Source organism: Carlito syrichta, unplaced genomic scaffold (assembly GCF_000164805.1).
Source record: "Carlito syrichta isolate Samal-C Ts95f unplaced genomic scaffold, Tarsius_syrichta-2.0.1 Scaffold304275, whole genome shotgun sequence".
Classification (NCBI taxonomy): Eukaryota; Metazoa; Chordata; class Mammalia; order Primates; family Tarsiidae; genus Carlito; species Carlito syrichta.
This window is the reverse complement of record NW_007248371.1, coordinates 199,399-226,176: the sequence shown is the minus strand read 5'-3', so window position 1 is coordinate 226,176 and position 26,778 is coordinate 199,399. Positions and strand designations below refer to the sequence as shown.

At 36.8% G+C, this 26,778-nt stretch overlaps 1 protein-coding gene across 1 annotated transcript in view; it reads right to left on the bottom strand.

Moving 5' to 3' along the window:
- Positions 1–4,289: 4,289 nt before the first annotated feature.
- The window catches only part of CENPE (centromere protein E), a 94,369-nt gene continuing 71,880 nt past the window's right edge, over positions 4,290–26,778 (bottom strand). The window contains 7 exon segments of the mRNA XM_008059594.2: positions 4,290–4,517; positions 6,114–6,403; positions 8,542–8,725; positions 10,442–10,539; positions 13,317–13,429; positions 18,906–19,091; positions 21,832–22,050. Of these exon segments, the coding sequence (XP_008057785.1) occupies positions 4,423–4,517; positions 6,114–6,403; positions 8,542–8,725; positions 10,442–10,539; positions 13,317–13,429; positions 18,906–19,091; positions 21,832–22,050 (1,185 nt within the window). The 3' untranslated portion in view covers positions 4,290–4,422.

Sequence of the window (26,778 nt, the reverse complement as noted above, 5' to 3'; positions counted from 1 at the left end):
ACTCCTAAGAGGCACGGTGGTTAAGAATGAAGACTATGGAGTCAGGAAGACTAGATCAAGTCTCATACCTTTTTCTCATTAGTCAAGTGAGTAAGTCACTTAGATTGCTAAACCTCTTGGGCTTCTCGTAAGGTGAAGGTAAAACAGCACCTGCCTCAGGAATGTGGTGAGGGGGAAGGACTCCGCGTGTGAACCCATCAGCACAATGTGTGCCACACATGTACTTATGTTAGTGATTGTTATGGAAGACATTTGTTTTTACCAAAGTCCATATACACAAAACCACCCCAAATGCCAAAGGAGCTGATAAATCCAAGGAGGCAGACTAGTCCAGTTTGTCAGTATAGTGTGTTTTATTAAGGGGAACTTAGAGTGTTGTCTTAGGTGGCCACTAGACAGGCAGATTGCCACCAGTTATCCCTAGACCCAGGGCCTATATGCCATAGAGAGAGGGTAGGTGTGCTCTGTGCAAGACTATACAAGAAAATTAAAGGCAACCCCCCAGAACAGGCATGAATGCTACATCCATCATAGTCTACATGTGATAACATCAAAGTTGACATGTTCTTACAATAGGGACAGTAACTAAAGTAGAAATCAGGAGGCATTCACAGGACCGGCTGATCAGAAGTCATCATGGCAGATTAGCATCCAAGATAGAGACATTTTTGTCTCTATGGCATACTTACAGAAATTATAAGGGCTGGTAAAAATTGTTCTTTAAAGTTTTTTTTTTTGAGTCGATGTCTCACTCTGTCACCCAGACTGGAGCGCAGTTATTATGGCACACTGCAGCCTCGACCTCCTGGCTCAGGCAATCCTTCCACCTCAGTCTTCCAAGTAGCTGGGACTACAGGTGTGCACCACCATGGCAGGTTAATTTTTTTATTTTTAAATTTTTTGTAGAGATGAGGTCTCACTTTGTTGCCCAGGCTGGTCTCAAACTCCTGTATTCCAGCAATCCTCTCGCCTCACCTTCCCAAAGTGCTAGGACTATAGGCATGACCACTGTGCCTGGCCTTTTAAATTTTTTTAAACCTGACTTATGTTTCTGCACAAGTCCACATAAGGACTTTGGTAAAATTGTCTCTCCTTGTTCTACTGAAACTTCTAGTGCTAGGTCTAATGAGCAGTAATTAAACAGAGTGGGTTATTTGCATCCAGCTGTGCTCCTTGCTTTATTAGCAATGCCCTTCCTTTTGACTTTTGAGGCTTTTGGAACAGACTTTTCATGAAAACCAATTCTAATTAAAACCAACTCCAATAATTCTTATTTATGCACCTTCCTTCAGCCTCCCTTTGATCTGTAACAATAATGCTTATTGTATAACAGCCTAAGTCACACAGTATTGCAAATACTCACTTATTCATTTGTATTGTTAGCAGACTAAATTTCTTCAAGGTTAGGGACCATATTTTATACCCTTACAATGTGATAAGCTCATATTAAATGTAATTATAAGTTTCCTGAATACTATTTTGCCAGACTCTGAAGAAATTTTTTGTGATAGCTAATTTTAGGTATCAACTTGATGGGATTAAGGGATGCCCACATAGCTGGTAAAACATTATTTCTGGGTATGTCTGTGAGGGTGTCTGGAAAAGATTGGTATTGGAATCAATACGTGGACAAGTAAGAAAGATCAACCTCACCCAGTGGTGGCAAGCACCATCTAATTTGCTGAGGGCTTGGATAGAATGAAAAGGCCGATAAAAGGTGAATTCTCTCTCTTCTGGAGCCTGGACACCCATCTTCTCCTGCCCCTGGACATTAGTACCTATGTTTAGATTCCAGGACTTGCAACAATGGCCCACCAGGTTTCTCAGGCCTTTAGCCTCAATCTGAGAATCACACCACTGACCTCCCTGGTTCTCAGGCATTTGGACTTGAACTGAGCTACACTATCAGCTTCTCTGGATCTCCAGCTTGCACATGGCCTATTATGGGATTACTCAGCTTCCGTAGTTATGTTGGCTAATCCCCCTAGTTAATACCTTCTTTGTCTCTCTCTCACGTACACAATATATATATTAAACACATTTTCCACAACTAACAAGGGGTTATGTCCCAATAAGCCCACTGCAAATTGAAAATATTGTTTGTCAAAGATGCATCTAATATACCTAGTTTACTGAACATCAGAGTCTAGCCTAGCTTGCCTTAAATGTGCTCAGAACACTTACATTGGCCTACAATTGGGCAAAATCACCTAACATAAAGCATACTTTATAATAAAGTGTTGCATATCTCACATAATTATGGAATATGCTACACTCTACAGTATCAGTTGTTTGCCCTCATGATCCTGTGGCTGACTGGGAGCTGTGGCTCACTGCCACTGCCTGACATCACAAGAGGGTATCTTACTGCTTATTGCTAGCTTGGGAAGAGATCAAAATTCGAAATTCAAAGTAAAGTTTCTTATTGAGTGTGTATCACTTTCACACCATGGTAAAATTGACAAATGTTCAGTTGAACCACTTACAGTCAAGAACTGTCTGTACCTGTGTGTTATTCTTCTGGTTCTGTCTCTCTGGAGAACTCTGAGTAATATAAAGTTTGCTACCAGGAGTGGCTCCAGAAGAACAGAATTTTAAAGGATGAGTTTGCTGAATTGCTTTTGGGGTTTCTGGAATTGGCTCTCTGATCTGATTAGATTTTAAAATGCTAAAGATTCTGCTTTCAAAAAAAAAAAAAGCATAGGAGTACCCATAGTCCATGGCATGAACTGCTTATCGAGATAAAGCAAAATGTCTGTATTGGATACTCCTAATCACTTAGAAGAGGCAAAGAACTTAGTAACTCAGTATATACTTTCAAACATTTGTGGAAAACTAAGAAATACAATGATGTTGGTTGGTAGCTTCTAATATTGCTAGACAAAGTGAAAACAGGATGAGCTGAGATTCCAACTCATGGTTCAAGTTCCATATAAGTAACCTAAGAACTTTTAAGTGTGCCCTGAGGCTGAATCTTTTCTCCTGGGGCCACAGGGTTGGAACTGCTGAAAATCAAACACAGGTCTTCATCATATGATTGGCTGAATTACAATACAAGTTGATCTGTCAGCCTCACAGAGTGTCTACTGGCAAGGGGAGGGGATTAATTGAGAGCGAGATCTCGTAAGTCAGGATGGGGATGTTTAGGAAAACTCTGATGAAGCCAGGGACATTGAGCTTCTACATTCTAATAAGTTTTTTATTTTTATTTTGCCAGTGGAAGTGGCCTTTCCATCTCTGCAGGATTGACCCTGCAATACCTGAGGAAACAGTAATGGCCTCTTCTGAGGCAGCTACCCTGTAAGGCAATGCTGATTCTCCTCAGGAACCATTCCTACCAACCCTCGTTGCTTCTAGACCTGTAACTAGACTCAAGTTCCAGCAGGCCCCTAGATGTGAGGTACAAAAGAACCACTTGAGTTTTCTAATTTATACAAGCAGAAATCCAGGGAACAATGGGGGAATAGATATTAAGGATGTGGAATAATTGTGGAATCACAAAGGACTGAAAGCTTTTTGAAGAAATAATGGCCCAAATCTCCCAAATTTGAGGAAGAGAATGGACATCCAAATTCAAGAGTTAAGCAATATTCTACTATGCTGGATATCTGACAGCTGATCATATTTTTAATGGCTCTAACGCAGTTTTACTATTCAGATGAACTTATCCACTACTTTGAGTTACTTTTGTTCAGTGAAGCAGACCAGTGAATTAAACCTGCAGCTCTGTTAGTGTCTTGTAAAAATAAGGGTGGAAAGGAGAAGCCAGACTCCCAAGGGACAGGTCTAGGGGAAAAGATCATAGGAAGGAACAATTTCCCCTTAATCCTAGTGAATTCTATGGTAGTATGTTAAGATAAGGGATATTATCCTAAAATAATGGATATCATGCAATCAAAAATCTCTCCCTTGGAATAAATCTTTTTACCAAAGAGCCTAGAAAGCTTTGAAATCACTTTAACTCTGTTCTATAACCTTATTGACTTGCTGTTTTAAGTGGTTTTTCAAAGTCAAATGACGCAAAACTACTAATCAAACATTTATTGCATGTGTAAGGTACTAAAAAAGTAGTTTACAATTTAGTTAACAAATGATGCTTTATATTCATATATATAGTGCTGTGGAATTTTCTACATCATATGGATAACTACATTTCCTTCAATAATTTTATTCTTTATAAAGCATATTAATAAATAAAACAATTCACTTTTAAAACATCACCGCATGTGGGAAGGTATTACTATCACTATTTTAAATTACTGCAATATGTTAGTTTCCTGTGCCTTTGTCTTTCTAATTCCAGTGGTAAAGAAAAAACTGAATAGAAATTAAGTTGGACTGTGACATAATTGCCAAGAATAGATACATAAAGAAACAAAGTCATTTCCAAACAAGGCCCCAGAAAAATGGCAGAAGAGGAGTCTACTGAGTTTTGCACTCTGGCACATCTTTTCCTGAGGAGGTGTGCCATCGGTTGAGCTGAGAAGTCACACTCTTTGCTTCTGCAGTCTGTACCTCTGAGAAAGAAAATGAAAACAAAATTAATCCTATTACAAAAGTACAAAAACCAAGCACCTGGGTGGAAAGATGTTAAGACAGGAGAGAGATGAGGAATGAAAAATGGCAATAAGGGCTCATTGTGTTTGGTCATTAAAAAGGTATATTTCACCTCACCAGAGCTGGATATGTTTATTCCCTATTTTGTCACAAAATGAACTGCTAAGAAAAACATATAATATATAATCCTAAGAAGTAATAAAGTTTATTTGGAATTTATCAATTTGAGACTCAAAGCAAATCAAACATGGACTGATTTTGACTTTTGTCCTATTTTTTGAAAAGAATTATGTGCTAAACAGATTGTATGTATTTTAGAGAATACTTCTGAAGTAAAATCAGCAACGTGAGACACTTGATTGAACAAAGGAGTAGGAGGTATCAAGGATCACCTCCAGCTCTTTTGGGGACGTATCCACAGGGGTGGGGAGACTTGCAGGAGAAGGTGGATGTTTTTAAATTTATAACTCATTATGTTTCCCTGCCATTGCTTATAATCTTTCAAAGGTTTTCTCTACATGCTGTCAGGATAAAATAAAAATTCCTTCATACAATTTCCATTCCATTCCACACGTAGTTTAGAGAAATTTACTTTGAGCCTTAGAAAGCACTTCAGCTGCATCTATTAGTTTATAAACAACATTCATTTAAAATGAGTACATTTATAAAAGTAAATCTAGCATAACTGACTCTTATCTCTCTCTTTGGCTTCACTGACTTCACCTACACAAGCCTGTGCTTGCTGTGCTCTGACCACACCACATTTCTTTCAACTTTACCCTTGGTCATGCTCCCTCCTGCCCTGAAGCTGTTTTCCATCTGCCTGAGATGCTTTTCTCTCTCCTTTCTGTTAAGCTAACTCACATTGCTTTTAGATTTCAGTTCCCTTCCTCAGGGAAGACTTTCAGTTTTCCTAAAACAAATACCCACCATATGCTTCACAGTCTTTTGCTCTGCTAGAATCTCATTATTTTTTTTGTGACTACTTAATTACTGCCCATACTTTTCATTAGACTGTAAGCTCTATGAGGGCAGGGACCATGTCTGGTTCTATTTATCAACACACCATTAGAGTCTAATATCTAACACACACTAAGGGCTCAAAACATTTTGTTGACTGAATGAATGAATAAGTAAATGATGCAAGTCGTGATTTGGCTTATATAAAGTGAATATAAAGCAATTTTATCCATAAGCCATATATAAAAATTCAATTCCATTGAATTGATAAAAAAGATTGTTTCAGTAAATGTAGTTTTGTTTTTAGTGTAGTGTCTTCATGTCCTTGAGAAAGGTGCTTGTCTATCTTTCTATCTTTGGAGAAAACCGAGGGCTTAAAGGAGGAGAATAAAGACTTCACTTGGGTGAAAGTGACTGCAGTTCAGTGCCATGCCTCAGAGAAAATGACTTTCTTACACAGGGTCAGCAGGTAAAGCCTATGTACTGTTGTTTATTCAACTAAATCTTCTTACCCAAACTTGCCCTTTGGGGCCACATATTAAAGACAGTCCCAATTGCTATCCTCTTATGTCCAAGTAGTCAGTACGTTTACCAACCTGAACAAAGGCCTAAACCGGAGTTATCAAAATAGCCACCTAAATGAGGTGTTGGTAAAGACTTTGGTCGGCTCTCGAAAAACCAAGATTTTGGTGATTCCTTTGGCACAGGATCTTGCAAATTCCGTTCCTTGCAATGAGAAGGTGTAATTTGTTTCTTTTCGGAAGCTGTTCCAGTCACATTTGGAGAATTTGGTGGAGAATTCTCACAAGTTGCTTTTTTGTGAGCCTCTATTTTAAGGGTTCTCTCCTTCCAAGTTTTGACCTCATTGGAAAGATGCTGATTATTGCTTAAATGCGAAAAAAATGAAGATTGTAAGACTTCTCGATTCTTAAAATGTATTCACATTTTCATTTAAAAAATTTTAAAAATTGTGAGTATATATATAACATAAAATTTACCATTTTATCACATTTACATTTTAATTTTAACCTAATGCTTCCTGTTGGGACTATTCCCACACTTTAGAAAATGAAGTGGATCTATATAAGTTGAATAATGTAGTAAATTTCCATGATCATGGAGTCTTGAAAAGAAAGCTCAAATGTTTTCAAATGAATCAATAATATCATGCAGAGTGACTTCTTTGTCACAATAATTTGACAAAGTAGTCTTCTGGATAGATGAATCTTTGATGGAGCTTCGTTATTACAAAAGAAATATTACACTGTGCTTTTCTACTTACAACCTTGCTTCTTACAGGAAATGCCATGGGCATTTATCCAGTTTCTCCAGAGAGAAACCTGGAAAAGAATCCTAAGGCCCCCCTCTCCTTTTATGTTACTAGTCAGCCAAGTTTCTTGACACAATCTCATACCTATTTCTCAAATCCATCTCCTTATTTTTCTCCCTATCCATGCCACTCTCATTCATGCCAAAATTAACTTTTGCCTGGATTACCACAAACGGGTTCTGAATTGGGTTCCTCTATAATGCTCTAGCAGCCAAAGATGCTGTATGATCTCATCAAGACCCTGGCTTAAAACTCTCCTGTGCAGGTAACTTAGGGCACCACCTTAAATTCCTCAGATGACCTATAAGGACTGGTGTAATCTGGATCCAGTCACCTCTGGCGGCTCATCTTGCACCTTACTCTGTCACATTCTCTACACCCTGGTCACTGGATTTCTTTCAGTCCCACCAACTAGTCATTCTTCTGACTCAAAGCTTGTGCACATGCTGTTGGCTCGGCCTGGAAGGCTTGCCACTCTTCTCCTCTCACTTAGCCTAAGTCCTACTTCTTTTACAGATCTACTTTTTTTTTTTTTTTGAGTTGAAGTCTCACTCTGTTGCCCAGGCTGAAGTGCAGCGGCACACTCATGGCCATCCCAGTGTTGACCTGCTGGACTCCAGCGATCCTTCCGCCTCAGTCTTCCAAGTAGCTGGAATTACAGGAGTGCGCTACCATGCCCGGCTAGTTTTTTATTTATTGTAGAAACAAGGTCTCACCAAGTTGCCCGGGCTGGTCTTGAATCTGTGGGCTCAGGCAATCCACTCACCTCAGCCTCCCAAAGTGCTGGGATTACAGGCTGAGCCATTGAGCCTGGCCCAGATCTATTCTTATATAGGCATAACTCAGAGATATTATATATTTGGTTCTAGACCACCACAGTAAAGTGAGTAACACAAATATTTTTGGTTTCCCGGTGCATATAAATGTTTATACTATATTGTTGTCTATTAAGTGTGCAATAGCATGCCTAAAACATGTATATATATCTTAATTAAAAATATCTTATTGTTAAAAAATGCTGACATAGAGACACGAAATGAGCAAATGCTGTTGGAAAAATGGTGCCCAATACACATGCTCGATGCAAACCTTCAACTGGTAAAAAGAAATGCCTTATTTGCAAAGCACAATAAAACAAGGTATGCTTAAATGTTGGTTTATTACCACCCCTCTTCTGCAACACCTAGATGTTTCATAATGTTTCACATGGGATCCTTTCATAATGTCCTTTTGGTTTATTTAACACCTATTTAACTTTTGCTGTGTCATTGGCAACATACTTGGCAAAAAGATTCTTATCTCCCTGCAGTGGTAGAAGTCAAATTATTAAATTATATCTGTTTAGAAAGTAAAAAGCCTATGATAATTGATGTAAGGGGTTCTCCTTTAAGTAAAACCTCATTGGCTTGTGGATATGGGTTTGTGTATTTCAGCTGCCCTCTAAAAGGTCTGTGTTTACTTCCGGGTTCTTGGCTTAGTTAAAAATAGGTCAGTTGATAGATAACAAACATCAGGAGTGATAATATCATATTCTCATTTTTTTCTTTAAAAGCCACATTATATGAGCTCTAAAAATTACTTTCCCTATAATGTGTGAAGGGTTACCACCTGCAAAAAATTACATGCAAATACTGTACTCCTACACATATGTAACAGTCATAAGCATAACATCTATACATGTAAGCAGATCTTACCTCAACAGATCATTCTTTTGCTTTAATAGCTGTTCATTTTGCTGCTTTAACTTAGACATTTCCTTCTCTATCCTTATATATTCACTTTTTAAGATCAGAGCTTTTGTGTTTTGTACAATGCCGCTGCCACCTCCACAGGTTAAGGGCTTATTTGAAGGCTGAGAATCACTATGTTCTGAAATCACTGTGGGAGGCAAATACACAAATAGGTGATGATTTTAATTATCTCCAAAGTTCAAAATAAAGGAAATATTACATAGCACAAGTCGTTATAAAAACCCAAACACCTCAACCACTATTTCTCTGGAAGTCACCCTTGACTTCCTCCTTCTCCCTTACTTCTTCCCTGCCTACTCAATCTATTCTAAATGTTTCTAGAATCCACCTCAACCATTCTACTACCGTACCCAGCTCACTAAGATCTTTCACCCCGACTGCAGTAACAGCAATTCTCCTCAGTTAGAGTTGTCCTTTACTGATCTATTTTCTACATCAGCTTCCTCTGGAGGGCTTGTTATGACACAGAGTGTGTATGTGTGGGGGAACCCATCCCCAGTCATTCAGAACATTTTAAGTATTCAACACATACTTATTAGCTAAATATATCTTAGAATGATATTAAAGCATATATCATTACATAGGCTATACTATGTGTATCAAAGTAACGTAAGAGACTGTGTTTTATAAATTAGGTAAAGTTGCATAAAAATGTTTAGTGCTTATAAAGTAGAGTAATCCATTGGGTCTCTGGCAGTTTACAAAGGAGGGGTAGGCTGATGCCACCCCTTTTGTGGAGGAGATTCTTGATGTTCATATTATTTAGAACTTAGATACTATGTGTCTGAAAGTCACCTACAAATGAAGAGTAATTACACTCAAGCTTCTGAAACAAAGAATTCTCACTTCTATTTCTATCCTTTGAAGTATTCCATGTAGAAGCTAAGACATCAGGAAAGTTCAAGGTACTACAGGTACTGGGTAATACCTTTAATGCTATCTCTGATTTTGTTTTTTTTAAACAAATGGACAATAGAATGAGCAAATATCATCTTATGTTTTGCTTGGCATTTAGAATTTTCAGTGTGCTTTCACACACAATTTTTGATTTGATCCTTACAGCAATTATATATTCATAAACCTATAAGCTAGAAGGTCAGGTGTCAGGCCTGCAATTTCACATAGCCATTAAGTAACACCTGTATCTGACTTTTAGTTTAGTGCTTGTTTTGCTACACAGAGACATCCCAAGTAACGTTCAGCATTCTCTTTTCAAATGGAACACAAGAGACAGAAATATGGAAAAAGGTAGTTTAAGGAGTATATATGCAGAAATTTGACCATTGGATCTTAAAAATAATCTTAGATAAATTTCAAAGAGCTTTGTAAGTAAACATTAACCCAGTATTTTTAGTTTCAAGAACAAACAGAATAATATCTATTTTTACTGTGCACCAATCATAGTTTATTAGTTGCATACAACTGAAATCTATCAAAATATGTTTTTGTGGAAAGAGTATTTCTACTCTGATAGTTAAGTCATTCTTTTGTGGTACTGAAGGTATCTTCACTAATATATAATGATCTGATAATGCAAAAGTAGAATTCATATTTTTCAGGAATCTATAGTGGATAAGTAGTTGAGATTGCAGTAAACTAAAGTGACATCACAAGATAGCTGGAAATATGAAATTTTCAAATTGGAAATATGATTCCAATTAATTCATTTAAAAAATGGATTACTGGTTAACTTTGGTTTACTCTTTTTTTTTTCCTCTCAGTCTTAGGTATTCCTTAAGATTCACTCTTGACTGTCACATATATAATAGCAGTCTTCAAAGTCTATTGTGTGTTGAAAAGTAGAATTTAGAAGATCTGAAAAAAGTCTGCATTTTCTACTTACTTGAGGTATCTTGGGCCTGTTGACTTCTTCTAAGATTTTCTCTCAATACCCTTATAGCTTCTTTTTGATGTTCTACAGTGGCTTTTGTAGCAGTAATTCTATCAAGAATAATAAATATATGTAAAAATTCAGTAAATAATTTTTTTTTTGAGTTGGAGTCTCACTCTGTCATCCAGACTGGAGTGCAGTGGCCGCTTCCGGCCACCGCAGCCTCGACCTGCTGGGCTCCGGCGATCCTTCCATCTCAGCCTTCCGAGTAGCCGGAATTACAGGTACGCGCTACCATGCCCGGCTGATTTTTTGATTTATTGTAGAGATGAGGTCTCGCCAAGTTGCCCAGGCGGGTCTCGAACCCGCAGGCTCAGGCAATCCACTCACCTCAGCCTTCCAAAGGCATGGGATTACAGGCTGAGCCACCGAGCCTGGCAGTAAATAATTTTTTATGGAGAATAAGTAGACTGTCAAGAATTTTTCTTTTACTTTTTTTTTTTTTTGAGTTGGCAGTCTCACTCTGTTGCCCAGACTGGAGTGCAGTGGCCGCTGCAGGCGACGGTAGCCTCGACCTGCTGGGCTCCGGCGATCCTTCCGCCTCAGCCTTCCAAGTAGCTGGAACTACAGGCATGCACCACCACGCCCGGCTAATTTTTTGATTTGTTGTAGAGATGAGGTCTCACCAAGTTGCCCAGGCGGGTCTTGAACCCGCGGGCTCGGGCAATCTACTCACCTCAGCCTCCCAAAGGCGCGGGATTACAGGTTGAGCCACCGAGCCCGGCTAAGAATTTTTCAATATCACATTGACACAATATCTGTAAGTAGTAGATAAGCCCCCATGCTACATCTTTGGAATTGTGCCTTTTATGACTACAATGCTATCACATTAGAAGTATTCTGCTTAGTTGCAGGGACAGCCCAAATTTTTTATTATGGAGAAATGAGTTCTTTTAAAATATCTGGTGGTCTAATAGCTATTCATCAGATACTGAGCAAAATTATATTTGGAGATGCCATGAAACAAATAATTAGGCTATTACCATGGGGTCCCAGAAACATCCTGAAAATACAATTATCAGAACATAAAAGAAAAGAGCAGCTTTATTTCTACATCGTCAGAAAAGTAAACCCTGACTGCAGCTCTTGCACTAAGATGCAGGCAAGGGTCAAATTCTGAGAATTATTCCCCAAGAGAGACATTTTATGAGTTGTTAGTTTAGGCTAATCAGCAGTGATAAATTATAAGACTTTCTGCCTTTCTTTTTTTCCCCATAGTCCCTGCTTTATTTCCATTTGTTCACACACACTTTTTTTTTTTTTGAGTTGGAGTCTCACTGTCACCCAGACTGGAGTGCAGTAGCCGCTCCCGGCTACCGCAGCCTCGACCTGCTGGGCTCCGGTGATCCTTCTGCCTCAGCCTTCCAAGTTGCTGGAACTACAGGCGCGTGCTACCACACCCGGCTAATTTCTGATCTATTGTAGAGATGAGGTCTCGCCTGCCCAGGTGGGTCTCGAACCCGCGGCAATCCACTCACTTCAGCCTCCCAAAGGCGCGGGATTACAGGCTGAACCACTGAGCCCGGCCACACACACTTTTTAATAAAAAAAGTACATACACTCACAAAATACTCAAACATGAGGAATTTTTGTCTTTCTTAATGACTATGAACGTACATGGTGATTCCATTCTGTAAGTAAAATTATCTTTTATAATTAAGAGCATAATAGGTATATGCTTCACTAAAACCAGTAGGTCTTGTTTTAGCAGTAAAAGACTGGTTAGACTACTTTTTGGGCAGAATAAGAAATCATTAAATATTTATTTAAGATTTATAAGAAGAATGAAAAGTGTTAGGAGCCAGAAGGCATCTTAACAAATCTTCTAATATAAGCCTCTCCTTTTATTGATTATGAATGAATTTAATCTCTCTAGAGAGATTAAGTGGCTTAAGGTGATGCATTAACAAGTGGAAACATTTCTAATTCAGTTTCCTTGACTCTCTGTTTAATGTTCTTTTCATGATGCTATACCACAAAGAAGCTATTATACATAAAACCTCCTATATAAAAGCATGCTATTATATATAATGCTTCTAATAAATAAATCAATAAAAAGAGGATATACTCTTGGGATCTTATATAACCTTTAAACAAAGACACAATAGGAAGAAAAAATAAAATTAAGAAAATCAACACAAGCCTTAGTCAAACTCCTAAATACATACCCATACACACGGACACATAAAGGTTCTTAATGTTCACTTTCAAGCATTAAAAAACCCATTTCTGGCCGGGCTCGGTGGCTCAGCCTGTAATCCCAGCACTTTGGGAGGCCAAGGTGAGTGGATTGCCTAAACTTGCAGGCTTAAGACCAGCCCGTGCAACTTGGCAAGACCTCGTCTCTACAAAAAATCAAAAATTAGCCAGGTGTGGTAGCAAGCACCTGTAGTTTCTGGCTACTTGGAAGACTGAGATAGAAGAGTTGCTGGAGCCCAGCAGGTCAACACTGGAGTGGCTGTGAGTGTGCCACTGCACTCTATCCAGTATGGGTGACAGAGTGAGACTCTAACTCAAAAAAAAAAAAAAAAACCAACCCTCCCCCCAAAAACAAAAAAACATTTTTAAGTCGTTTATATTATATATGATTGAAGAAGTACTCAAGGACATAGTGAGTTAATTGATCAAAATTGTACTTATTTTTAAAAACTCTGCATATGTAACAAGTATTTAATGAATTTAAAATCTATAGATGTGTTTTTAAAAAGCAATAACAATATTCTCATAAATTATGTTTTAAAAAGCTAATTAATGCAAATAAATATTAAGCAGTTTAGAAGGAAAGTTTAAGCTATTAAAATCACATTCAATTAAGGTAAAGACATACTCCTTTTCAAATTCTTTAGCATTTTTCATTTTCTCTAGGTCTATTTTCACCAACTTTGTTTTGAGATCTTCAATTTCTTCTTTATAGGGTTTAGCTGCCAGTGCAACTTTGTCCTACATTTTTAGAGAAAATAAAAATAATTATTAAAGCAGTTTCAATATCTCCAATTTTAAAGAGTGGTTCGCTACCTCTGTGCTATTAATGTTTTACAGTAACAACAATTCCAATATATGAAAAACAAGAAAGGCATCAATTTTAACTGAATAATAACTAGATATCTGATATGAATTATATTTGAGGCTAATGTGTAATTACAAACATAACTTTTATTTCTTAAAGTTAATTTTTTTCCAATTGAAAGTGATACAACTACCTAATGAACAGGTTGAAAATAATGATATGAGTGGACCAAGGTAAATCAGAACAAAGAAACAAAACAATATTGAAGCAGCAATGTAAACATCAAACCAGAACTAAACTCAAGCTACAAAGCAAATTGTTATAGGTATTACTGAAAGATACTTTAATCCAGTGATATGCTCTGTCTATGCATCTCTTCCTCCCCTGAGAATCCCCACCAACTGCTGATCTTTTTACTGTCTACAAAGATTTGCTTTCCCAAGATGTCATATACTTGGAATCACATAGTATGTAGCCTTTTCTCATTGACTTCTTTCACTAAGCATATGCATTTAAGGTTCTTTCATGTCTTTTCATGGTTTGATAGCTCACTTGTTTTAATTGCTGAATAATATTCCATTGTATAAATGCACCATGGTTTATCCATTTACCTATTCAAAGACAGCTTGGTTGTTTTTAAGTCTTGGCAATTATGACTACAGCTGTTATAAGCATATATGTACAGTTATTTGTGTGAACATATGTTTTCAAGTCATGTGAGTAAATACCAAGAAGACAATTGCCGCATATGTTAAGAATATGTTTAGTTTTGTAAGAAACTGCCAAACTGTCTTCCAAAATAGCTGTACAATTTTGCATTCCCGCCAATAATGAATGAGCTTTCCTGTTGCTCCACATTCTCACTAGTATTTGGTGTTTTCTAATAGGTGTGCAATGGTCTCCTGTTAATTTGCAATTCCGTAATGACATATATGTGGAGTAACTTTTCATACGGTTGTTTGCCATCCATCTATCTTTTTGGTGAGGTGTTTATACAGATCTTTTTTTTTTTTTGAGTTGGAGTCTCACTCTGTTGCCCAGTCTCACTCTGTTGCCTCTCCCGGCCACTGCAGCCTTGACCTGCTGGGTTCCGGCGATCCTTCCGCCTCAGCCTTCCAAGTAGCTGGAACTACAGGTGCGCACTACCACGCCCGGCTAATTTTTTGATTTATTGTAGAGATGAGGTCTCGCTGCCCAGGCGGGTCTCAAACCCGTGGGCTCAGGCAATCCACTCACCTCAGCCTCCCAAAGGCACGGGATTACAGGCTGAGCCACGGAGCCCGACCTATACAGATCTTTTGCCAATTTTTAAAATTACGTTGTTTTCTTATTGTTGGTTTTAAGGGTTCTTTACATATTTTGGATACTAGCCCTTTGTCAGATACATCTTTTGTATATAGTTTCAAGTCTATGGCTTCTCTTTTTATTTCTCTTGACAGTTTTCTTTTGCAAAGCATAAATCTGAATTTTAAGAAGGGCCAATTTACAATTTTTTTAATGAACTGCACTTTTCATATCTAAAGAGTCATTGTCAAGTCCAAGGTTACTTAGATTTCCTCCTCTACCATCTTGTAGTTTACCAGATTTGTATTTTACATTTATGTCTATGGTCCATTTTTAGTTAATTTTTGTGATAAGTGTAAGTGCTGTGTTTAGATTCCTTTTTTTTTTTTTGCCTGTGGATGTCTAGTTGTCCAGCATTATTAATTAAGCCTTGTCTTTCATCACTGAGGAGTCTTTATTCCTCTATCAAAGATCATAAATCTATATATGAGAGGGTCAATTTCTGGTCTCTCTATTCCACTGATCTGTCTGTGTATGTATTGTTTTAAAAGTTCAAAGAAATCTAAAAATATCCATTTATGATACCAAAAAAATTTTAGTATGTCTAAAAGTATAGAAATTATACAGGTATTTTTTCAACCACAATATGATCAAATAAACTAGTTACATAAAACACTGTTTGAAAAAAATTCTTGTATTAGAGAAAAAAAATTAGAAATGCTGATTTAGAAATGAATGATAATGAGAACTCCATATTTCAAATACACAGCATGTGGCCAAAACTGAGCTCACAGAAATATTAATAGCTTTAAAAAGTATTATTAATAAACTGAAAAGACAGAAAATAGAAATTAAGTACTTAGTATCATTTGAAATTTAAATGAATTCTGTTACAAAACTTTCTTTTCTCTACCACAAAAAAAGCCTTTTGAGATTCTGATTTTAATCATATTAAATTTAGAAATTAATTTGGGAAAAACTCATAGTTGTACAGTATTTAGGTTGCCACCTTGGAAATGGCATGCCTCTTATTTATTTATTCATTTTTTAGTTGGAGTCTCACTCTGTCGCCCAGGCTGTAGTGCAGTGGCACACAAATGGCCACTGGAGCCTCAACCTACTGGGCTCCGGCGATCTTTCTGCCTCAGCCTTCCAAGTAGCCAGAACTACAGGTGCGTGCTACCACACCCAGCTAATTTTTGATTTATTGTAGAGACAAGGTCTCTAGTCAAGTTGCCTGGGCTGGTCTCTAACCCCAGGTTCAGGCAATCCTCTTGCCTTGGCCTCCCAAAGTGCTGGGATTACAGGTTAAGCCGCCGCGCCCGGCCAGAATTTAGAACTTTTTCGAAGCTCCCCTGCTACCTCACTGGCTCCTCAGTCTCAGTATCTTTTACTTATTCCACATCTCTTCCTCATTATGCTCATGTCTAAGTGACCCAACCCAATCTTTTGACTTCTTTATGCTGATAATTCCCCAAATGTATACTTTAAGCCTAGACCTCTCTCAGACTCATATATCCAACTGCCTATGTAATATCTCAACTTGACAATACAAGAGGCATTTCAAATTCAACATATCCAAAACTGAACTCCGATTCTGCTCTTCAGGTTTCAATCCTGCTCTTCTGGCAGTCTTTCCCATTTCCATAAATGGCAACCCTCACCCTTACAGTTACCTAGGCCAAAACTTGAGTCATCTCTGACTCTAGATTTTCTTTCACACCATACATATGATCTGTCAGTAGGTTCTGTTGGCTAACCTTTCAAAAAATATATAGAATTCAACATCTTTTTACTACTTCCACTCCTACTACTCATGTCTAGGCCATCTTGTGGGCCATCTGAATTGGTCAAACAGGTTCCTCAATGGTGTTTCTGCTTTTGTTCTTAATCCTTGTGGCAGCCTGAGCTTAGTGTTTACCAAAATCACTTCTCCTATTCTTCCACAGTAGTATAGTTTGTAACTGGATTTATTTCCAAGCCCTTATTCTCTTGCAACTAGGTGTGACTGTGGGACTACGATCTCATTAAGAAATAGGAGAGGAAGGGATGTGTATCACTTAGGGGTCAGGGCCTCTAAGTGCAAAGATTTTAAGACTATTTTTAGCTTCTTTGTCTTGTCCCTCTCTTGTAATCCTGAGCATGGATAGTTAACAACTTGGTTTTAACCACACAGGAGAAAAAAGTGCCCAACAGGGTAGTGGAGAAAAAAGATGGACAAAGATGAGCCTTTGAATGATCATGTGGAATGGAACCTCCTGCCAACCTGAAACTTAGATTTCTATGTGAGACAGAGAAATAAGCTTCTGTCTTGGTCCAGTCATGATAATTTTGGCTCTTTTTATTGTAGCAGCTGATGTGTCTCCCTAATAAACACACCCAACTGGAGACTATTTTCAAAGAACTGTGCTAAAAAAAAATAAGGCAATAATACCCTTTTTGATAAAATCTTCCAATAGCTTTCCATCTCATCCAGAATAAAACCTAAACTCCTTATAATACCCTACAAGACCCTTTGCGATCTGATTTTCTGCTACTTCTCACCTTATTTTCTACGTCGTCCCCTTGCTCAAACACTAGTGGATACACTCGTGTTTTTGTTGTTTCTCAAATATGTCTAGAATATTTCTGTTTTGGGGTCCTTGTATTTGTTATTTCCTTTGCTTTGAACACATTTCCCTGGCCACACAGTTTGCCCTATCATTTCCTTCAGATCATCTTTTTGCTGTGACTCTCTTCCACTCCCCTGTTTAAAGTCACTATTCTGTTCATGCATGTGCCCATGGACCCCTTGTCTGTCTTAATTTTTTTCCTTTGTATCAGTTGAAATATGCATATACCTCAAAACATACAACATATATAAATTAAAAAATTTTTTTTCTTTTTTTTCAGAGATAGACTCTTGCTCTGTCACTCAGGCTGGACTGCAGTGGCACGATCATAGCTCACTGCGGTCTCCAACTCCTGGGCTCAAGTGATCCTTCTGCTTTGGCCTCCCAAGTAGCTGGAACTACAGGTGCCTATTTCCGTGCTCTACTAATTATCTCTTTTTTTTTTTTGTAGAGATGGGGTCATGCTTTGATGCCCAAGCTGGTCTCCAACTCCTGGCCTCAAACAATCCTCTCACTTTGTCCTCACAAAGTGCTGGGATTACAGGCATTAGCCATCATACCCAGTCATATTTTATATTTTTAATTAACTATCTAACTTTCTGTCTCCCTCAACTGGAATATAAGTTCCTTGATGGCATGAACTTTGGTTTTTACACTGGCATCTACAACAGTGAATGACACATAACTGATGCTTACAAATATTTGCTGAATGAATAAAAATGTAATCACTTAATTATTTGTAATATTAAAAAATATACTCTCAATATTCTAAAACTTTATAATTGGATTTCTTGGTTTCTAGCTATATCAACAATCATCTAAAAACAAAATTAATATTATTTTCTCTTGCTTTGCTGTTTATGTCTCACTGGATAAACAGAATTTTAGAACCATGTTCAATAATGAAAGGAGTAGGCATTCTTAACTTGTTCCTAATTTTTACAGGCATGGATAGACACTGGAGCAGCAACAATAAACTTAAATGTGCCAATTCAGTCAGGATCAAGGAGCAGAAATGTGAGAAGGGGTTGGAGCTAAAACAAAAGGGAGTTGTAAGGAAGTAGTGAATGAGAATGTGGAACTCAGATTCAAAAACATTTAAATAACTTTTTCTCCCTCTCAAAACAGGTCAGATTCAGCCCACAGGACACCAGATGGGACTTAGCAATGGCAAGTAGAAAAAAAAATTAAGAAATGTGCTTATCTAATAGTGTGATATATTTAGATAAGTATATTTTAAAAAGAAAAATATACATTTAAACTATAATGAACACTTATGTCTTACAAAATATTTTTCTAGCATAAAAAAATCAATACTTTGTATGTCATTATACTCCTGCACTTCATTTCTAAGTTAATGTGCTTCCTTTTTTGAAAGCTTGAGCACTGAACTTCAGACACACAAAGGTAACAGAAAGTTGTAAAAGAGAAGAACAGAACACTAAATTATTTGTCAAATTCAACAGGTTAAAAATAACCCACAATTTTTACTTATAAAATGAGTTTAAGTTACCTGAAGAACTTGAATCATTTCATGTGTTTTTTCAGAGTATTTATTTGATTCATTAACTTTGGCTTGAAGTTTTGCTATTATGTCATTACTCATCTCAAGTTCTTTCTGCATCTTTGTAATCTTGACTTCCTGATGTATAATACTTTCTTTAGCTTTATGTAGTGAAGTTTCTAGCTCCTGAATCTTCTATTAGAAAAAGCACATATTCGTTAGGCCTATCATGAAGACAGACTCACATTATATACAGTTGGGACAAAGGTGATCATATTTAGGCATTGTTAATTTTTCACAGATTGTATTAACAATGGATAGAAGAGAGGCCAAACATCAGTCAATCTACAGACATGTTATTCTTTCATTTAGAAGATGATAATTTTTGGATTAAAAAATGCCCAAATTTTACATTATAATCTGTCTGCAAATTCTTGAACCATGCAGATGAAAATAGCACAGTGGTTATGTTATTTGCTGGTTAAGAGGCACTCACATTTTAAATGAAAATTACTTGAAGAAAGTACATTTGTTAAATGACTCATAAGTAATACATGTAACATCTTTCTTTTTATTTTTATTTAGTCTTAAATTGAGAAATGCAAATACAGTATGTGGAAAAAACTCAAAGGCATATAATAAAGGATAAGTCTCCCCATTTCACACCCTCAATTGACTCTGAAGCAATAACTATTAAGCTTCTTCTTTTTTTTTAGATTAAAAAATATAGTTTATTGAGAAAGTAAACTGGAGAGAGAGTAAGAAGAAATTCATCTCCCCAAGGTAGGGGAGGGGATCAAAGCTTAATAGCACACGGACAAACCACAGCTTAGCAAGGCAAAGGCCACTACTAAGCTTTTAAATGTATCCTTCCAGAGTATTTTCTATCTGTATCTAAACATACATGAATATATAGTTTACAAAAAGTCATACACACAATATACTAAATGTACTGCTTTTAAAAAAATTGACAACACATTTTCCAGATCTTTCCATTATCAGAACAAATGGATCTCTCATATTTTATATTTTCATGGACACACAGAATCTCATTTCATGGACATATAATAAATTATTTAACTAGTCCTGGTAATGAACTAGTCTTTTGCAAGTATAGATTAACTTAGGATAAACTTAAATACCTGAATTTACTCATGTTTATAAGATGAATACACTTATAATTTGGGGGGGGGCAAAATATGTTTCTTTTTGGTCCATCTAGAACTTATTTTTGTTTAATGAATGAGGTAGGAACCAGCCTTATTTTTTTCCAGTTGGCTAGCTTGTTCTATCAATTATGCATTAAGTAAACCACCTTTTTCCCACTGAGTTGAATGCTACCAGTATCACATATCTATATTAGATTCTCACTCTTACTTGGGTGTACTTCTAAACTCTCTATTCTGTTCCACTGTTCTACTTGTCTGTTTGTGCATTATTATTAAATTAGTGTAACTGTAGCATATATTATCTGTTAGGTTATTTTACTGGGTCACTCAAGATGGAATTTCCTTTTGCTTCTTTAAATTACTACTTTGGTAGATGGGCTCCATCTTTCCTTTATTTTATCCCTGCAAGCTGACTGAATTCTGTAGCAAATCAAAAAACTAGCAGCTGGGATTGGTGGCTCAGCCTGTAATTCTGCGCCTTTGGGAGGCTGAGGTGAGTGGATTGCCTGAGCCTGTGGGTTCAAGATCCGCCTGGGCAACTTGGTGAGACCTCATCTCTACAATAAATCAAAAAATTAGCCAGGCGTGGTAGTGCACGCCTGTAGTTCCAACTACTCGGAAGGCTGAGGCGGAAGGGTCGACGGAGCCCAGCAGGTCGAGGCTGTGGTGGCCGGGAGCGGCCACTGCACTCCAGTCTGGGCGACTGAGTGAGACACCAACTCAAAAACAAAACAAAACAAAATAAAAAAACTAGTGATCTCCTAGTTTTCACTGCTTATTAATTATTAACTAGTGATTGATGTTTCCTTACAAGTATTTGTTTTGGTAAAAATGGTAAATTATTCTTTGGTTCTCTACTAAGTCCTTTTGTTTTTATTTATTTATTTTGTCAACAAAATAAAATAGTATGTTTGCCCATGCTTACAAACTTCCAAGTAAGGGTGGTTAATAAAGTAATTAGATTATTCAACTACTGTACTGATTTTTTTTTTTTGAGTTGGAGCTTCACTGTATCTCCCAGGCTGGAGTGCAGTGGCATGCTCACTATGCTCACTGACACCACGGCCTCCACCCCCTGGGCTAAGGTGATCCTTCCACCATAGCCTCTGGAGTAGCTGGTACTATAGGCTTGTGCCACCACTCCTGGATAATTTTCTGATTTTTTTGTAGAGACTCCCTATGTTGCCTAGGCTAGTCTCATACTCTTGAACTCAAGCAATCCTTCTGTCTTGGTCTCCCAAAGTGCTGGAATTACAGGCATGAGCCACCACGCCTGGCCTGTACTGATTCTTGGACACAAGTTAGTCTGAGTAACAATTTTTTTCATATTTTTAACCTCCTACATTTTTATGGTGACTACAACATTAAGCAATATTTAAAATACTGATGATAATTAGAGAAAAGCTAAATTGCTATTTCTCTCCAAGCTAACATTTGTTTTGCTTACATTATAGTTTAATAAAAAGTCACACATGATTTAGAAAATTTACAATGTATGATAATAATACCTTAAGTGGTAGTAGCGTAAACTACACTGCATGAATTTAATAGTCAAATTAATCTACAATTTACTTCTGTTTTGTAATCCAAAGTGAAGATCTTATATGTTTAGCTTTATAATTAGTTAAGTTGAATGATATCTATAGTAGAACTCTATGTTAAAAATAAAAGTCCATCATGCACACAAAAGAATTGTGTTCATAATAGTTTTTCTCTGGACTCCACAACGAAGATGCAAATTGAACATCTTATAAGAAATTACATACCTCTGTGGATAGCTGTGTAGCTCTTAATGTAACATGAGGATTCTTATTGTCTTGTGTGGTAGGATTAACCCGGGCACCAGATGTCAGGGAGGTCTTCCAAGCTTGGTAGTTGGTAAACAGTTTTTCATTCTTCTCTTTCAGTGATCTCAGGTCATATTCCCATTCTTTGGATATGGTTGCACTTCTTTCCTCAAACTCTGTTGATTCATTCATAATGGCCTATTGAACAGTAAACATCATTAGAGCTTTAAAATGATTTATAGTTGGCCCCTTTATTTGCAGTTTTGTGTTCCATGGTTTTAGCTACCTAAGGTTAAAAATAAACAAGAATTGTTAAATGGAAAATTCCAGAAATAAACAATTCATAAGTTTTAAATTGCGTGCTGTTCTGAGTAGCATGGTGAAGTCTCAAGTCATCCTGCTCAGTCCCACTCAGCATGTAAATCAATCCTTTGTCTAGCATAGCCATGCTGTATATACAACCTGCCTGTTAGTCAGTTAGTACCTGTCATGGTTTTCAGATCAACTGCTGCTGTAACACAGTGTTTAAGACTGAGAACCTTATTTTACTCAATAATGACCCTGCAGTGTAAAAGTATGCTGGTAATTCAAATATGCTAAAGAGAAGCTGTCAAGTGCTTCTTTTAAGTGAAAAGGTTAAAGTTCTTGACTTCATAAGGAAAAAAAATACTATATGCTGAGGTTGCATGCAAAGATCTATGGTAAGATTGGTTATCTGTCCGTGAAACAGTGAAGAAGAAAAAAGAAATGTGTGCTGGTTTTGCTGTAGCACCTCAATCTGCAAAAGTTACAGTGTGCGATAGGTACTTAGTGAAGATGAAAAAGTTATTAAATTTGTGGGTAGAAGATATGAACAAAAACGTGTTCCAAATGATGACAAAGTGTTGTGTCAGAAAGCATTGAGCTTAGATGTAGATTTTAACATGGGATTCCATGAAACAAGCGACACTAAGCCATTTACTGTAACACCACAATGCCTACATCATTCACCTCACTTCATCTTATCACATAGGCACTGCCTCATCACATATCATCACAAAGGTGGCACAGTACAATAAAGTATTTAGAGAGACTATATTCATATAACTTTTATTATAGTATTTTGTTATAATTGTTCTATTTTATTATTATTGTTGTTAATTGCTTACTGTTCCCAGTTTATAAATTAAACTTTATCCTAAGTATGTATGTAAAGAAAAACAGCATATACAAGGGATTGGTACTATTCATGGTGTCAACATCCAGTAGGGGTCTTGAAACATACATATTTTAAAAAACTAGCTGGGTGTGGTGGCTCATGCCTGTAATCCCAGCACTTTGGGAGGCAGAGGCAAGACAACTGCCTGAGCCCAGGGGTTAGAGAATAGCCTGGGCAATTTGGTGACACTTCGTCTCTACAATAAATTAAAAAATACGCTATTCATGTGGCACGTGCCTAAAGTTCTAGTCCAGAAGGACTGCCTGAGCCCAGAAGGTCAAGGCTGCAGTAGCTGTGAGTATGCCACTGTACTCCAGCCTAGGCAACAGTGAAACTCCAACTCAAAACAAAACAAATCAAAACAAAACCACCACCACCACCACCAAAAATCTATTAAAAAAAAAAGTTCCCCAGAATTCTAGGACATGTATGCTGAAATCAATTATCTAAACATCCTAGAACAGTGCTCTAAGCAAATGTAAGTATTCTTTGTGATTTGTGTCAGTTTCTGAAATTTTGATGATGGGAATAAAAAGCAAAAGAGAGGATTTCATATTGATCTACAAGATGCTAATTCCATTTATTGTATTACTATTGACATATGAAGAGAAATTTAAAAATTATCCAGGTTAAAATCAATATGCATGCTATGGCTAATAATGAAACATTAATGGCATGCAATAGCAGAGTACACCTAGAAACTTAACAATGATCTGTTTCCCTGCTTCATTCCAAACCTCAGTGTTAATAGGAAAATAACTCACTGAATTTTGGAAATCTTGTATTTCTGTGCAGGAAATAACAATCAATACTTTTTTTTATATTGAAGGCTAACTAACTCTGAAGTTATTCATATGTATATATTTTTCCTAATTCCTATAAGATATACTTTTTGCCCTTATTATGAATGACATATGTTGACATCTACAACTTCTTTGTGACTTTGTGTTATTTTACCAGGTTTGGATATTAAGTTAGCTATATTTCCTGGCACCCTAAACTTTCCTTGGCTGTGGGCTATTGATCTGATACATACAAAATTATCAATTTCTGCTCATACAGTGTGGAAGAAGCCACATATCCTTGTTGATCCATACAGCAGAAACCCCTACTTTCTAATCACAACTGGGTCCTCAATATTACTAGAAAACACTGATTATATAGAGATAATTTTACCCTAAACATTGGTTTTGTGCCTTTCTCTACTGATTGTGAACTTGTTTTTGTCTTGAAACAGCCAATTACTATTTTGCTAGCTCTGGCTCTTCTCCAAATGGGCTGACCAATCCATGGGAGGATTTTTAAAAAAGTATTATTCCTTATTTCAGTGTGATTTAAATACAGATTACAGATGAAATTAAAGTATCAGAAAAAAACTACCTAAGCATATGAAATATGAAATGAATCTTGGAAGCTATAATATTACTAGCTCCCATTGCTCCAGTTTCATATAAACAAGCAATCTTTTCAATACTATGTATCTTACCAATTACACGGAGAAGGGATTACTTCAGGAAGCACAATGAATATACCAATCAATGAAAAGTAAAGTAAGTTAACAAACTGGTTTTGAGTAATGTTGGTTCTTACAAATCAGTACATTAGGGCTGATCACCTTGGGAACAATGATAAAAATCGTAATTTTGCAGTTTCTGGTCCAATATGTCAAAAGCTTAGAAGTTATAGTGTATCCTAATAAGCAAAATGCAAAGCAAACTAAATAATCAACAACTTTGCTTTGATCTGTCAGAGCAGTGAGGTAACAGTGCAAAGGGCTGCCCCCAAAATTGGACAAAGAGGGGCATACAGAGAACAACCACTTAAGGGAGCAGAAAACTTTGCAGGAATTAGTTATGGGGCAGGATAAACTGAATTGAACTGTAACTAATGAATTATTGGAGACTCAGTGTGGTAACTCTGGGAGTTAAAAACTCCAGGGGATCCTAGTCACATGGTTCTCTACACTTTTGTGAATTTTACCTTCAGCAGTTCTACTAGGTTTTCACAGTGAATACCGGAGAAATCCCTTCCTGACTCTGGCAGATGAAGGGAAAAGGAACCGTTTTGAAATAAAACAGAGCATTCTGTTTTTCCTTAACAAGGCCTGCCATCAGGAGAAACTATCTTACCAGAGCCTAACATGCTATGGTTTTATCAGAGTCTAATATATCTGGGGCAAGGGGAAACATCCAGTTCCAGCTGGCTCTTGCTCTCCATGTGGGGGAAATGGAAATAACCAACACTAGCTCCCTCTAACTTTCCATGGGAGAAGAAGAAAAAATACTCAATTCTAGCCACGTGTAACCTGCCACATGGGGATAAAGAAATTCACAATTTCAGTCACTTCAGTCATTTGTTCTACCTAAGGAGGGGGTACTAGGTAGCACTGGTGAAGTTCCCAGTCCAGGGGCAAAGGCTCACCAAAAGACTGAGACCTATCTATTATAGGATGATAGAATGCTCCTCCCTATCCCCCTACACCTGACCACTATAGTACCAAAGGCCTATTTACTAAATAAAGGTCTATGTACTACAAGTACTATCATGCCTGCCTTTTAACAAAAGATTACAAGGCATACTAAAAGGCAAAAACACCATTTGAAGAGACTGAAAAAGCATCAGAACCAGAGTTAGAAATGGCAGGAAGTTAGAGTTATCAGACCAGGAATTAAAACAAACAAAAAACAACTATGATTAATATGCGAGGGGCTTTAATGGAAAGAGCAGACAACATGCAACAACAGATGGATTCTGTAAGCAGAGAAATGATAATTCTGAGAAAAAATAAAAAAGAAATGCTAGAGATCAAAAATATTATTAATAGAAATGAAGAACACCTTTAATGAATTCAGTAGTAGACTGGCTAAGGAATATAACAATGGAAACTTCTAAAACTGAAAAAAAAAAAATAGAGAAAAAAGACTGAAAAAAAAAGAACATCCAAGAATTATTGGACAACTATAAAAGGTGTAATAAACACATAATGGGAATACTAGACAGAAAAGAGAAAAAACAAACAGAAGGAGAATTTCAAGTAATAATGACTAAGAATTTTTCCCAAGTTAGTGTCAGACACCAAATGACAGATACAGGAAGCTAAGAGAATGCCAGAGGACAAAGGCCAAAAAATATATCTAGGCATATCATATTAAAAAAAAAAGATAAAAAATTAAAGATCTAGAAAAAAGCCCAAGGGGGAAAACACCTTACCTATAGAGGAGAAAAGACTTCTCCTCTTTGCTTTTTACATTTGACTTCTCAGAAATCATGCAAGCAAGAAGAGAGTAGAGCAAATGAATTAAAGTATTAAAAGAAAAAAAATGCACCAATCTGTAATTCTAAATCTTGTGAATTTAACCTTCAAAAGGAAAGGAGAAATGAAGACTCTGAGACAAACAGAAATTGAGGAAATCTGTTGTCACTAGACCTGCCTTGCAATAAGTGTTAAAAAGAAGTTCTTCAGAGAAAAGGTAATGAACATATAGGCCAGAAACTCAGATTTATATAAAGAAAGGAAGAGCACCAGAGAAGGAATAAGAAGGTAAAATAAAAGCTTATTTTTCTTATTCTTAATTGAGCTAACAAATATCAGTCTGTTCAAAATGTATGCACATATACATGCTTATACATGCTTATGAATAAGTGAAATAAATGACAGCAATAGTACAAGTCATGGGAGGGAAAAATTAAAAATATTTTGTTATTATAAGGCACTCATACTACCATAG